The sequence below is a fragment of the Magnolia sinica genome, chromosome 3 (assembly GCF_029962835.1).
Source record: "Magnolia sinica isolate HGM2019 chromosome 3, MsV1, whole genome shotgun sequence".
Taxonomy (NCBI): Eukaryota; Viridiplantae; Streptophyta; class Magnoliopsida; order Magnoliales; family Magnoliaceae; genus Magnolia; species Magnolia sinica.
Window position 1 is genome coordinate 105,988,569 of NC_080575.1, and position 13,454 is coordinate 106,002,022.

At 39.6% G+C, this 13,454-nt stretch overlaps 2 protein-coding genes and 1 long non-coding RNA gene across 4 annotated transcripts; all 3 read left to right on the forward strand.

Annotated features, from left to right (window-relative positions):
• The first annotated feature begins 4,718 nt into the window (after positions 1–4,718).
• On the forward strand, positions 4,719–8,896 carry LOC131239034 (MDIS1-interacting receptor like kinase 2-like). Its single transcript, XM_058236595.1, has 2 exons — positions 4,719–7,095; positions 8,449–8,896. Exon 1 carries the CDS (start codon positions 4,719–4,721, stop codon positions 6,375–6,377), a length of 1,659 nt encoding a protein of 552 aa, XP_058092578.1. The 3' UTR covers positions 6,378–7,095; positions 8,449–8,896.
• LOC131239035 (MDIS1-interacting receptor like kinase 2-like) lies at positions 6,532–8,807 on the forward strand. The gene is made up of 3 exons (XM_058236596.1): positions 6,532–6,607; positions 6,802–7,095; positions 8,449–8,807. The coding sequence occupies exons 1-3, from the start codon at positions 6,532–6,534 to the stop codon at positions 8,805–8,807; spliced, it is 729 nt and encodes a 242-aa protein (XP_058092579.1).
• Positions 8,897–9,863: 967 nt separating the features above from the next.
• LOC131240567 (uncharacterized) lies at positions 9,864–11,152 on the forward strand. 2 transcript variants are annotated; one of them, XR_009168810.1, is made up of 3 exons: positions 9,864–10,182; positions 10,289–10,427; positions 10,593–11,152. It is a non-coding gene; the product is annotated as an uncharacterized LOC131240567 (long non-coding RNA). The 2 variants fall into 2 exon arrangements; XR_009168809.1 differs by having other exon boundaries at positions 9,874–10,182; positions 10,289–10,423; positions 10,729–11,152.
• The last annotated feature ends 2,302 nt before the right edge of the window (positions 11,153–13,454 follow it).

The window sequence follows — 13,454 nt, forward strand, 5'->3', positions numbered from 1 at the left end:
TGAGACTAAGTGCAGTCACGGATACACCCACCACTTGGATGTGTGACCTCTAATCAAAAGGTTGGATGGCAAATAAATATTACAGGGAGCCTTAGGAAGTTTTTAATGGTGGCCGTTCAATCACAATTGTCATCCGTAGTGTGGTTTACCAGAGTTTCGGATCTACCTTATTTTTAGGCCCATACCCTAGAACCAGCTGGCAAAATACATAGATGGTGTGCAAAAAACACATATATCATAGTGGGCTTACAGAGCTTTTCTAGCAGCAGACAGTACCACACAACCTGAGTTAGCACAGGATGGTTTGTGGGCCCATATGTTGAATTGGTTTGCTTTTGCTTGTCGGGTCTGGTCCAAGTTATTATTTTACAAGAGCAGGTCACTCAAAACCATCCGGGTTGAATGGTATGGCTTTAGAACGAGAAAACATGGACAATTTAGTCGGTTCTAGCCTAAAAGGATGTATTATATGGCCCCAATTGTGATAATGGGCGGCTCCCGTCCTATATCACTGGTTTGAACCTTAAGCTCAGTGTTGCAACCTTGCATTCTTGATCACCTCTATAATGAAATAAAAAAAATAAAAAAATAAATACACATTTTCAACTGGTGGAAGAGGGTGGGATTTGTTTCTGGTCAAGTTGGCCTGGGTCTGACTTATCTACCAAGCAGGCTAACAATTCAAACTCTTACCCATGTTGTAGCTCATGACCCATGATCCAATCCTCACCTATTTACTAATTAGTCTTAGAACTTAAGCATGCTTCCCACTCATAAACAGAGTATTACGCCCAAGTGCCACTCTTTGATTCAATTACTTAAAGTAGCCCGTTAGTGACTTTTCCTTTTTAGGACTGAACCATTCCTAGAAGTGGTTTTAGATGGATAGGTGAGAAGCCATAGGTTGGCCCATCAATACTATATATGACATTAGAAGCATTTGGACAGTTCTGCTCCTATAATTAGTTTCAGGGGTTTCAATATACAAAGGATATAAGAAAACTTTTTAATTAAAGGTAGGGGCATTTTAGAAACTTAAAAATATGTTAAAATCTAGACCAAATCCATCCATTCTCGGGCCCCATTACTTGGAAATTTGCAAAACCCAACAAAAAAAACGAGACCTGACTTTAGAAGTTATTAAATTGATTGTCCATCCGATCCTGGATAGGAAAAAGGTGCAGTACATATTGATTACAACAGGAGAGATCCTATCACTCGTTTGGACTAAACATGGTGTGGGTTCCACCAGGGAGAGGATGAGAGAGATGTGAAAGAGAGGAAGAGAGTATGAAAATGACTTAAAGCTCAGAATTCTACTTCAGGTTTTTAAAAATGATGAAAAGAAGTCATGATGCATGCATAATACCTTATGATTTTAATCCTAATGTGTGTTCCAAATGGTTAAGCATAATGCATCATTTTTAAAATTTAGAATTAGGTACATAACAAGCTATCTAAGTGGGCATAGAATTCTTGAAATGGAGACGGGATATACCCCTACCCACTAGGGTGGTCAGACAGCAACTTGATGGTTTATTATTTTCTATTGTTAACATCAAAAAGTAAACTTATCTTGGATGGAACAAAATTACTAAATGTATGGAAGAAGTAAAAGTAAAGTGGAGAAAATTATGGGTCTGCTAATCAGATAAGCCATTATCAGTACCATCAGGCAATTGATGGTTTGGCTCAACATTATGTGTGGTCCATGTTGAGAAATTAACATTGGAAGAATGAAAACTAGCTATTTAGGTGCAACATGCATGTATTGCCTAACCTGCAATGGAAATGTATATTTATAGCTAGGATAAATTACTTGCTAATTAAGTCAGACAGGGCTGGGCTAAGCAGGATGGATCAGGGTCATATGACTTGAGCCCAAGCTGGATTGACTTGTCTGGGTCAGTTGCACTGGGTCGACCCGGACTGAGTCGAGTCTGATCCAGATGAGCTGCCGTCAGCACAGAAAATACAGAAAATATGGGTGACTCGGCTTGACCAGCCAATTCACTCCCAAGTCAACTGAGTTGCGACTTGACTTAGAATCAAGCAAGTCAGCCAGAGTTGTCCCTTTAAACCATGATTGCAATATGTGGTTTCTGGCCTATGTTTCAGAAATCCCACGTATTTAGAAAATCATGTGCATCACTTTTCTTCAATTTGATGCAGTGAGTGTTAACTCTCTTTGTTTGAAACAATCCCTTGGATCGGATGTCTAAGATCATGTGATGGGTATTTATTTATTTTTTTTTTTTGAACCATAAAGAGCACGAAAAATTAGATAGACGGTTCTGATTGATTCTTCATCTAACAGCATGTACTGTGGAGAGATGAATCTACTGTATTCCCATGTCACTAGCTCTACCGTGTCAGCTTGCTAGCATAAGATAGCATTCGCATTCCCCACTCGTCTTTTTTGATAGACAGCTGATATCATCCATGTTAGTGAACATAGACATTATATGTGTGCCATAAATGTGGGATCGTGGAAATCTTGTTACAAACTGCATGCGGATGGACTAAAGCCCAGAATGGAAGTCTCGATCATGGCACATGCAGTCTATATGTATGTGTGTATCCGAAATGTGCATGTTATCCACTTTTACAATCTCAATTATGATCTGATTCCCAGACCCGTTCTCATTAAATCATTGGCTGTATTTCAATGTTATCTGCAACTTGCAGGGCTTAGATTTAGATGGTTATATTCGTTCAATGCCACCCATTAAATGTGGTGTCCACTTTGGTGTGCATCCACCATCCAATCCACTCACCTGACATTCCACACCAAGATTAATAATTGATTCTCCAAGAATTAAGGAATTCTGATAGTCATGTTGGCCAAACCATGTGAATTTAAAATTTTTAGGAATGATTTTACACTGTTCCATGTAGTGAAAAACCCTCTTCCCTATGGTGCGGCTGATGTAAGTCTTTGATTTTCCTATTGTGTGGATCTGATGCATGTTTGTCCCATAGTGATTAGTTAGCTAGCACATGTCATCCCTTCCATGTGCTTATGCAATTCATGCCATTGCAGTCCTAATTTCTCTCTTCCTTCCTCTCTCCGTGTCATTGCACGCCACATCTCCTAACCTGCTTAATAGTTTCAGGCTAAAAAAGAAGCACAACACAGTATGCATGACCTGAGGCCGAGTAGTGGCCATCCAGCCCATGGGCTGACAGAGTCAAAGAACATTGCCAGCTCTAATTCAATGGTCTCTTTCAATGTAGGCCATGCAAAATAAAATTTTCTAATAGACTAGGATTGACAAACCCATACAAACCAGCTTAAAATCTAGACCAAATACATTCATTGATGGCCCCACTACTTGAAAATTTGCAAAACCTAACAAAATGGAGACTTGACTCCAAGTCACTAGAGTTGATTTTCTTAACCTTCCCGTCCTTGTTTGGTAATAAGAGAGGTGCAATGATTACAATTGAGGAGATCTAATCACTGGTTTGGACTGCACATGGTGTGGGGTCCGATGAGCCAGATGGGAGATGAGAGAAATGTGATATAGGGAGATAGTGCATGAAAATGACTTAACCTTACAATCCAGGTGAGCAGGCAACCTGCATTTCTCGTTCTACTTACGGGTTGAGGTTGTGTAGGGGATCTGGTAAAATTGAGATTGAGGAGTGGGCCGTTGCCATCCTACGGACCAGAATCCTCTCCAATGCCTGTGGTAGACAGAGCATGGAACTACCAAGCTCTGTGAGTCAACAGTGACATGTTTGTGACATTTACTCCATTCATCAATTGTGCCACCTCATGTTACAACCTGAGGCAACCGATTAGTAGCCAGTAGCGGCGTCATGGTGGGACCAAGAGAGCACCGACCAGTAGCCAGTAGCGGCGTCAGTAGCCAATCCGCGTCCTTGGCATGCAATACGCATCCATGCAGAGGTGAGAAAGGTTCAACTAGGGCTGTCAATGGGCCGCGTAAACATGATGGGCGTTTGGGCTTGTCCCATTTGGGTCGGGCTTGGGGTAGTGTATTCGGCCCGACGGTCAAGTCGGGCTTAAATTAAGAGCCCAATTATAAATCACATCGGTCTCGGGCTTAGCTCTCCACATCCCATAAACGTGGCCCGGCCCAAAAAATCTTTTCTAAACCTACTTTTCTCCCTTTTCTTTCATTCTCTCCTTCTCTCTCTACACATGAGACACACCAAAATACCATTTATCTGCAGAGATATTCAGGGTTTGGCCTCGGGCGGACTCAGGACGGGCTTTAGGTAATTGTCCTGGGCCGGACTCGAGCTAGACTATTTCAGCCCGCATGGGCCCAAGCTAGATTTGGGCTTAGGTTCATAATTACACGCCAGGTTTGGACAGAGCTCGGCCCGGACCTAATCCGGCCCATTGAAAACCCTAGGTCCAACGGATCTAATTTCAGCTATTATTCCTTATCTAGGTTAGGTTCCACAAATTGGAGCGTTTAGATCGTGTGCGCACGCATTTATACGGGAATTCATATTTTTCAGCGCATGCATCAGTTTAACTCTTTTCTTTTTTCTTTTCTTTTCTTTTCTTTCCCTTTTTCGTAAGAGTAAGACAAGCTGTTCTTGTCCAGAGTAGCATCAACGTCCTATAAATACCCATCGATCGTAAGTCAGTAACAGACCATAAGCAACAACAGCCATGGCCATACAGAAATCTCTCTCTCTTGCTTTTCTTCTTTTATTATTAGAATTTCTTTCTTCCAATGCCTTTACAACAGCAGCAGCATCCACACTTGGAGAAGCAGAGGCTCTCATGGAATGGAAAGCCAGCCTCTTGTCACCACAAGCTCTCCATTCATGGTCACTTCCATCTGCTAATGCTAGTGCCAACACAATCTCTCCATGCAAATGGTATGGGATCTCCTGCAGGCCTTGGAAGCGTAATAGAGATAAGCTTACCCAGTGCAGGCTTACAAGGTAAGCTTCATAACTTGAGTTTCTCGTCATTTCCAAACCTCCTCCGTCTCAATCTCAGTGACAACACACTCACTGGAACCATCCCAGCTGATATCGGCACTCTTTTCAGACTCGTCTCCCTCAATATCTCCATGAATAATCTCTCTGGAGTTCTACCTCTTTCAATGGCTAACCTTTCTCACCTTTCAGAGCTTGACATCTGGTCTAATGAAATAACTGGGCCTATTCCTCCATCTTTAGGTAACTTGACCAGGCTGACAGTCCTCTACCTCTCTAACAATCAAATTTCTGGTTCAATTCCTGCACAATTAGGAAATCTCAAGAATTTGGTTGAGTTGTCATTGCAGAATAATAGTCTGACAGGTCCAATCACTCCTGCTTTAGGTAATTTGAGAAACCTTACACTTTTGTACCTCTACAGCAATCAAATTTCTGGTTCAATTCCTCTAGAAATTGGGAATTTGGTAAATCTCAATAAGCTTGAGCTTGAGAGTAACCTTCTAACAGGTTCTATCCCTTCCACTTTAGGAAACTTGACCAAGCTTAAACTCTTCAATGCATTTGACAACCATTTAACTGGTGAGATCCCAAAAAGCTTCAGAAATTGCACTAGTTTAACCAGAGTTCGACTCGAAGGAAATCAGCTCGTTGCAAATGTATCAGAAGCCTTTGGTGTATACCCACATCTCTATTTCATGGATGTCAGCAACAACATGTTGTTTGGTGAGCTCTCACCGAACTGGGGAGAATGCAAAAACTTGACGAGGCTACAGTTATCTGGGAACATGATCACTGGTAGAATTCCTCGGGAGATTGGGCAGCTGAAGCAGCTACGAGTACTTGGTCTTTCTTCGAACCATCTAGAAGGAGAGATTCCAAAGGAATTTGAGAGGCTAACTTCTTTGTTCAACTTGAGTTTAAATGATAACCAACTTTCTGGTCAGGTACCAAAAGAGATTGGAAAACTCTCCAATTTGGAGGTTCTTGACTTGTCAATGAATCGCCTAAGTGGTCCAATACCACCTCAATTAGGGGATTGCTCCAAACTCCGATATCTGAAATTGAGCGAAAATGATTTCAATGGAAGCATTCCATTTCAAATTGGTAACCTGGTATACTTACAGGATTTACTAGATCTCAGTCATAACTTGCTCAATGGAGAGATATCACCACAACTTGTGAAATTGCATGTGCTGGAAAAGTTAAACCTCTCCCACAACATGTTGTCGGGCTCCATTCCACCTTCTTTTGAAGCAATGTTCAGCTTGCAATCTATTGATTTTTCATACAATGCTTTGGAAGGTCCTCTTCCCAACAGCAAAAACTTTCAAAAGGCTCCTGCAATTGCATTCATAAAAAACAAAGGTTTATGTGGTGAAGTGCAAGGTTTGAGACCCTGCACCGCCCCTTCAATAAGGCATGGTGATGCAAGGAAAGGTCGCTAAGTTGTCATCTTCATTGTTCTTCCTCTCTTGGCAGCCTTGTTTCTTTTATTTATAGTCGTCGGCGTTTCTTCCATTTATTCCCAAAGACGAAGAAATAAAGAGAAGGTGGTTCTTGAAAGGAGCAGCAGAAATCCATTTTCAATATGGAATTATGATGGGATTGATGTATTTGAACAGATCGTGGAAGCGACAGAGGGTTTCGACGACAAATGCCTCATCGGAATTGGAGGGTATGGAAAAGTTTACAAAGCAAATCTACCATCAGGCCAAGTTGTAGCTGTGAAGAAACTTCACCCACTTGAAGGTGGGGATCAATCCGATCAAAGAAGTTTTAGAAATGAGATTTGAGCATTAACAGAAATCCGTCACCGCAACATTGTGAAACTTTATGGTTTTTGTTCTCATGCTCAATTCTCATTTCTAGTCTATGAGTACATGGAAAGGGGAAGCTTGGCTAGCATCCTAAGCAATGACAGAGGAGCTGTAGAGTTGGACTGGACTCTAAGGGTGAATGTTATTAAAGGTGTGGCCCATGCATTATCTTACATGCACCATGATTGCACCCAACCAATTGTCCATCGAGACCTATCAAGCAACAACATTCTGCTGAATTCGGAACTTGAGGCCTGTGTCTCTGACTTTGGCGCTGCAAGATTGTTGATACCTGATTCGTCCAATTGGACTACGCTTGCCGGCACTTACGGATACATCGCTCCAGGTTAGCTGTTAATTCATTCTCCACACTTTAAAAGTTTTATTAGCAACTGGTCTTTATGTTTTCTTAAGCTTTCCCTTTTATTTTATTTTATTTTTTGTTGGCAATTACATACTAAGGATTGTGCATAAGTTAACATGCTGTTGTCAAATATTGCAATCTAGGGCAACTGGAAGATTCCTTAATCCAACAGTTGTAAGAGGCCTTGTAAAGAAACATACATGGGTTTGTATTTTTACAATGCCCAAAGTCAAAACTAATATAATAATGCAAATGAAGATAAACCTAAGAATGTATTTTCTTTGCTACACTTGTGGTCGATCATTTTACATTATGCATGATAGAGATAATGTGGTTGCATGGTAAGACTAACCATAGTTCAAGTTACCCAACTAACTTATGCATATTTTATCAGCTATTAAATTTGTGATGCTGACCATTTTTCTTAACTGTACATTTGTTGGCCACCAATTAGATGGATAGAATCCTCCAATAACTATAATTTTTGGAACCTATTCCATCTACAATATGGGCCATGCTTTTAGATGGTCTGGATATATTTACATGGATATTCCAAGTGCATAATAGATGTGTTGTCACTGTTTGAGAAATGATTGAAAAACTCGTTGCTTCTGGCCCATACGAGTAAATGCGAAAATGATGCGCAAGGAAATAAATGTGGAAGTGATGCATACGGAAATATGGCATGCTTCAATGCTCGGCCAAGAGATCCCAGAGGATGGTTGGGTTTCCTCCATTGCACAAGGGTTCGACAGCTCTATGGTCCAAACCGTTGATGTGATGTCCCACATAGTGAATGCCCCACACACAAAAAAAGTAGTTACAAGATCGAAAATCCTTGAAACAATGCCCATAGTACCCAATCCTAGCCGATGAAATGTGCAAATACAATGATACCTACATACACATCAATGACTTGGTTTACACGTGCCAACTTCTCATGCGTTTAGGATTCCCAAGGCACACATAAAGGTAATCCCAAACATGCAGATGACCCAACACAATGATTAATCTGGTTCTTTTATTGAGCAGGCCACTACCATGTGAAAACAATGGATAGTTTTAGAAAAAATTGCCAAAAGTACACAATATATACGAAACAATGGATCATCCAAAACTTTGGCCAATTCTCTGCACCTCTCAGATGTGCTGAGTATGTCTTATTTGGCATATGCGCAGTTTATAGAGATGTCTTGAGGTTAACAAGCACAAAAACTTGGAAGATATGAAATCTAGATTAAGAAATAGAGGTAGGTTTGATATATAATTAAGAGTTTAGCTATTAACGTTTAAGAATGAGAAATGATCATGACTTAACCATCTTCCTTGTTGCAGAGCTTGCATATACAATGAGGGTAACTGAAAAATGCGACGTATATAGCTTTGGCATTGTGGCACTTGAAGCGATGATGGGGAGGCATCCTGGGGAGCTCATCTCCTCTCTGACACCACCAAGTAGACAAGATACACTGCTAAAGTATATGTTGGACCAACGTCTCCCAGACCCCATAGCTGTGGTTGCACACGAAGTCATATTTGTGGTGTCCATGGCACTTTCATGCATTCGGCCGGATCCAAACTCTCGGCCAACCATGCACCACGTGGCTCAAGAGTTGTCTATTGGTGGGTCTTCCTTTTCTCTAGGGCCATTCCACACACTTACATTACATCAACTCATGGATCTTAAGGTATAGTTGGGTGGATGAAAATCATCAAGGTTGAAGGTGTGTAGTGGCAAGAACATTATTAGTGTGTTTATTGTATGAAAATCATCGTATGTGGAGAAGGTATTTTTTTTGCTATGATATGTATGTAATTTTAGAATGTGGAATTGGTGTTTATCTAAAATCTAGATTTTCAATTGAAGCTTCTCTTTCTTTGTGGTTCCCACTTGAATGTTTGTATATCGTTTTTATTGTATCAATAAAGTTACAGGTGGTGTGCTCCTACCTTTCTCCTAAAAAATAGTAGATTTCTAAGACTGTTGATCAAAACCCAAATGTTATAAAGGTATGTTGAAAGAATAAAAATGTTTCATTGTATGTGTGATGGTTATCTTCTAACTGAATGTCTTCTAAACCAAAGAATTTACCTTTTAGGAGATGTTATACCTTTTTGAAATAATAGTTTTCTACTAATGTATTATTAGGAAAAGAATGGGTATATTTATTAGCGAGAGAAGGTACCAATTGTGGTTTTGTTAATTGAAAAGGAAAAGAAGAAAAGAGAGAAAAAAGAGCAACGACTTCACACTCTGGCAATGTGACTCAAGATAATTATACTATACCTCAAGTCAAAGTGTCTACTAAATCTACTCCATGAATAATTGGTAGGATTTGAGAGCTGATGCGGCCTGCTTTCTTCACCCATTATGTAAAGTAATAAGGACACATGAGTCACTCAGGAATAACATAATTTCACAACAAAGCTGGACCACATTCCTAATATTTAAATTAAGGTGACCTGCATAAGCTCCATGAGCCCATTTCTACTTTGAATCCAGCTTGAAAATACTAGCTTGGCCCATGGGCAAAGCTTGGGCCTTTCAGTTTTTGGTTTGGGCCTGGGCTCAAGTCATTTTAGACTCACCTAATTTCATTTGCTCCTATAAGTATCTCATTCTAGTCATCCCCTAGACAACAACCCATTCTCCATGAATGCATACAGCTAGTTTCGCTTCTTTGGACATCTATTTCATTGTGTATGTGTTCACCACTTGATCAACAAATAGATTAAAAACATTTAAATGCAAAATAGTGATTTTATCAAATTTGGGCTGGGCAGGATCGAGTTCGGGCCTAACCAATTTCGGGCTCAGATTTTGGTTACTCTGCTGGGTTGGTATGGGCCATGGGTCATAAGTATAGGCCCGGCCCAAACCTGGCCAAGACAAACCAAGTTTGAGTCGAAAGTGGGCTTGGCCCGAAGCCCAATAGAGCTTTGGACACCAAAATATAAACGGCCAAAGAGAGCATCAGAGTGGTTGGGTTGGAGAAAGGTTGCAGGTTTCTCATCTCCCATTCCAAAGGGGCGACCGAGAAGAACACAGTTTCATCGAAGCCTAATATGGTAATTTCGCTAATCTCTAACTCTAATCTCATCATCTTCCATTTCCTCATGTAAGGAAAAAGAAAAGAAAGAAAGAAAATAACGAATTTCCATTTTAATTTATAAGGGGAAAGGGATGGGAGCTTTGGGAAGAGAAGGAAGAAGACACATACTCTTTGCGTGCGGTGCGGGCTCCGTAGCTTTCATCTTCAGAAGAGCCGATGCGCTTCTTGCGCTTATCCCGCTAGCCGTATTCGCAAGTGTACGTAATCTATCCTACTCGCTTTTTTAATATTTCTCCAATTTTGGAAGCTCAATTCGGTTTTTATGCATTAGTTGGGTTTGGATACTCTGCTTAATCATTCTTTGATGATTAATTTTTTTTTTTTTTCATGCGTTTTCGTGCTATCTCTACACTCGATGTGGATTAGAGATTTGTGAGCTATAAATAGACGGTTAAGAAGTGAATTACAACAACGGTTCACATTCTGACTAAGGCAAGTTCCAAGCCTAATAGTGGGGGATCATCTAATCGAGGAGTTTTTATTTTTATTTTTTATTTTTAAGGGGTGCATGGTCCATTGACTGTGGGCTGCAACACACCAATGGTCTATAGATCGCTGAACAATTGGGACAATCTTTTTAGAAATGAAAGTTTCTGTATACTGTGGAAAGATTTGTGTCTGTATTTCACGTTATGCTTCTAGTTTTTATTTTTTATTTTTCCTTTTCTTTTCATGTGTTTGAATGGAAGGATGACTACTAAAATGGGGATATGAATTAACCTGAAATCATCAGGAAATTGAAACCCTAGTTTCCTCTTTTCTCCATTGTTTCTTTTGGATTCCAATTTTACAAGGATTCCATGTTTTGTCACCTCATGTTATCTTCTTTGCCTTAGAAGTCATCAACGTCTCTTTTTTGGGAGAGATGAATCTGCAAAGTTTTTCAAGGAAAATCTGAGAAATGGAAATCAGTTTGCAAAACTATCTTTTTTTTTTTTGGCAAATGGAGAAAAAGCGGGTTTCCACGAAAAGCAATTTCATTTCCAAGGTTAAAATGTTCCCAATAACCCCCTAAGTTATGTGTTTTTTTTTTTTTTTTTGATGTCTCCTATTATGCCACTTTCTTATGGGAGAAGTTAAACCTGTGTGCAGCACACTAATTTCCTTATCAGGTGTAATAACACTAATTGGAGAGGTCATACCAGTCCTTGATCTGGACTGTTCATCTCATGGACCCACCATGGATGGATCATATCCTAAAATTTGCTAGACGAGATGAATCTATTGTTAGACAGGAAACGTGTCTTGTTTCCATGTATAGATAATTGATTCTGATTTTATCTTTTTCATTGTATAGTTGATTCTTGTTTTATCTTTTTCCTTATATAGATGTTGTATATCTCTATATATTCAACCTCTTAAGGTTGTCTGAAATACAGAAAACCAAAGGAGAATCATTTTCTCTTTGCTTTCATCTATACCTTTCCAATTGAACTATTTCGTAAGGAGTGCTGTCCATTTCCACCATTTTTTTTTTCTACCACTCATTTGTAGGTGGGCAGTTGGACAGCTAAGATTGTCCAACCAGTAATATTTTTGTTACGTTGCCAATCCATTTGGGACCACCTGCATCCAGGTTTTTTGGTAGCTAACAGCCTAACAGATAATAGTAGAGAATGATTTGATGATGATAATGTGAAGAAGAGATGAGAATATTGAGAGAGAAGAAGAAGAAGAAGGAGAGTTTGGGAGAGATGTTGTGTTAGGCTTGCTTTCCCTAACACATAATATTTTATTATAATAAAGCATATAGTACACCGCAGGAGAAGAGGGAAGTGTGCACATGCACTTACACTAAATGGACTAAAAGGGGCCACTAACCACATACACAATACATAGCATTCTTCTGATACCATGTTGAACAACCATTTACTCTAAAAGCTTAAGCTCTTAGAGTGTGGTGTATCAATGTATATCAAGGGACTTTATCACTTCCCCCCTCATTTGTAACTAGATGCATCATCTTTCATTTCGCTACTCAAATCATGGGTTTAGGGCCTGCAAGATGTTGCAAATTCTATGAACTTTCAGTTGTCGCTTTCGTCTTTTTGTTAGCATTACATACTTTTTATATACCTGATGCATTTACAAGTTATAACTGATGCTGCTGTTAAACATCAATCTGATGTTCACGTGTTGCCTGGTTATTAACTTCCTAATAGATGTTTTGACTCCCTGACCTATTCTGGCCTAGGAATCTGCTATAGATAAAATTATTTAGTAACAACTAGCAATATTATCCTTCTAGCATGTTTGGCTTACAATTGTAGGTTGTGTTTCAGCTTTGACTGGTGAACTTGCATGTTCTTAATAAAATGGTTGACTTGTGTTTTTAGTGAACTGACCCGTTTCACCGAGGAGTTTCAGTCCCAGCCAAAACCCATCCTGTTTCAGTGATGAGTTCTGATCCCAACGAATCCGACAGTCTGGTCCATTCCAGGTAAGTAAACACCGGTCATTGCTGAGGCTAATCAAACTGGGAGCTCCTCATTGATCAAGTTAGTTTAATGTGATATTTTTTCTTCCTCTTATGGTTTCTGGATGAATTTGATTATTTTTCACTTTAGCCATACAATGATGTAAATGAATCAGCTAGTTAGAACATTGGATCAGTGAGATAATTGATCATCTGAATCAACTTTCCATGAAACTACCTTCCAAAATTGATAATAATATTAATAAAACTAAACTAAACTAAACGAGGTTTGAAACTTGAGTCAGGCCTGCTGCTACCATAAATATCCTGAAATGACAGCTTTGTAACTATTTCAGTTAGGATTAGCATCCCAAATTTGCCAATCTTCACCATCCTGAGAGATGTTCTGAACACAAAATCCTGACCCTTGGCCACTTAAAATGGAGGGTATTAAGAATATAATTTAGTTGCCTTGGATAATTGAAAAGCCCGATCAGTCGTTGCGCATCTATGTCAATCCTCTTATGTGCCTTGGATAAATTAAGAAAAGAAGAAGAAGAAGAAGAAGAAGAAGAAGAAGCAGTAGCAGCAGAACCCTGGAAAGTCCTTTCAGAAGGCCTCGCAGAGGCATTCATAAGAAACAAAGGCTTATGTGGTGAAGTGCAAGGTTTGAGACCCTACAATGCTCCTTCAACAGGCGATGGTGATGCAAGAAAAGTCCCTCAAGTTGTCATCTTCATTGTTCTTCCTCTCTTGGTGGTCTTATTTTTTTTTATTTATAATCATCAACTTTTCTTCCATTTATTATCAAA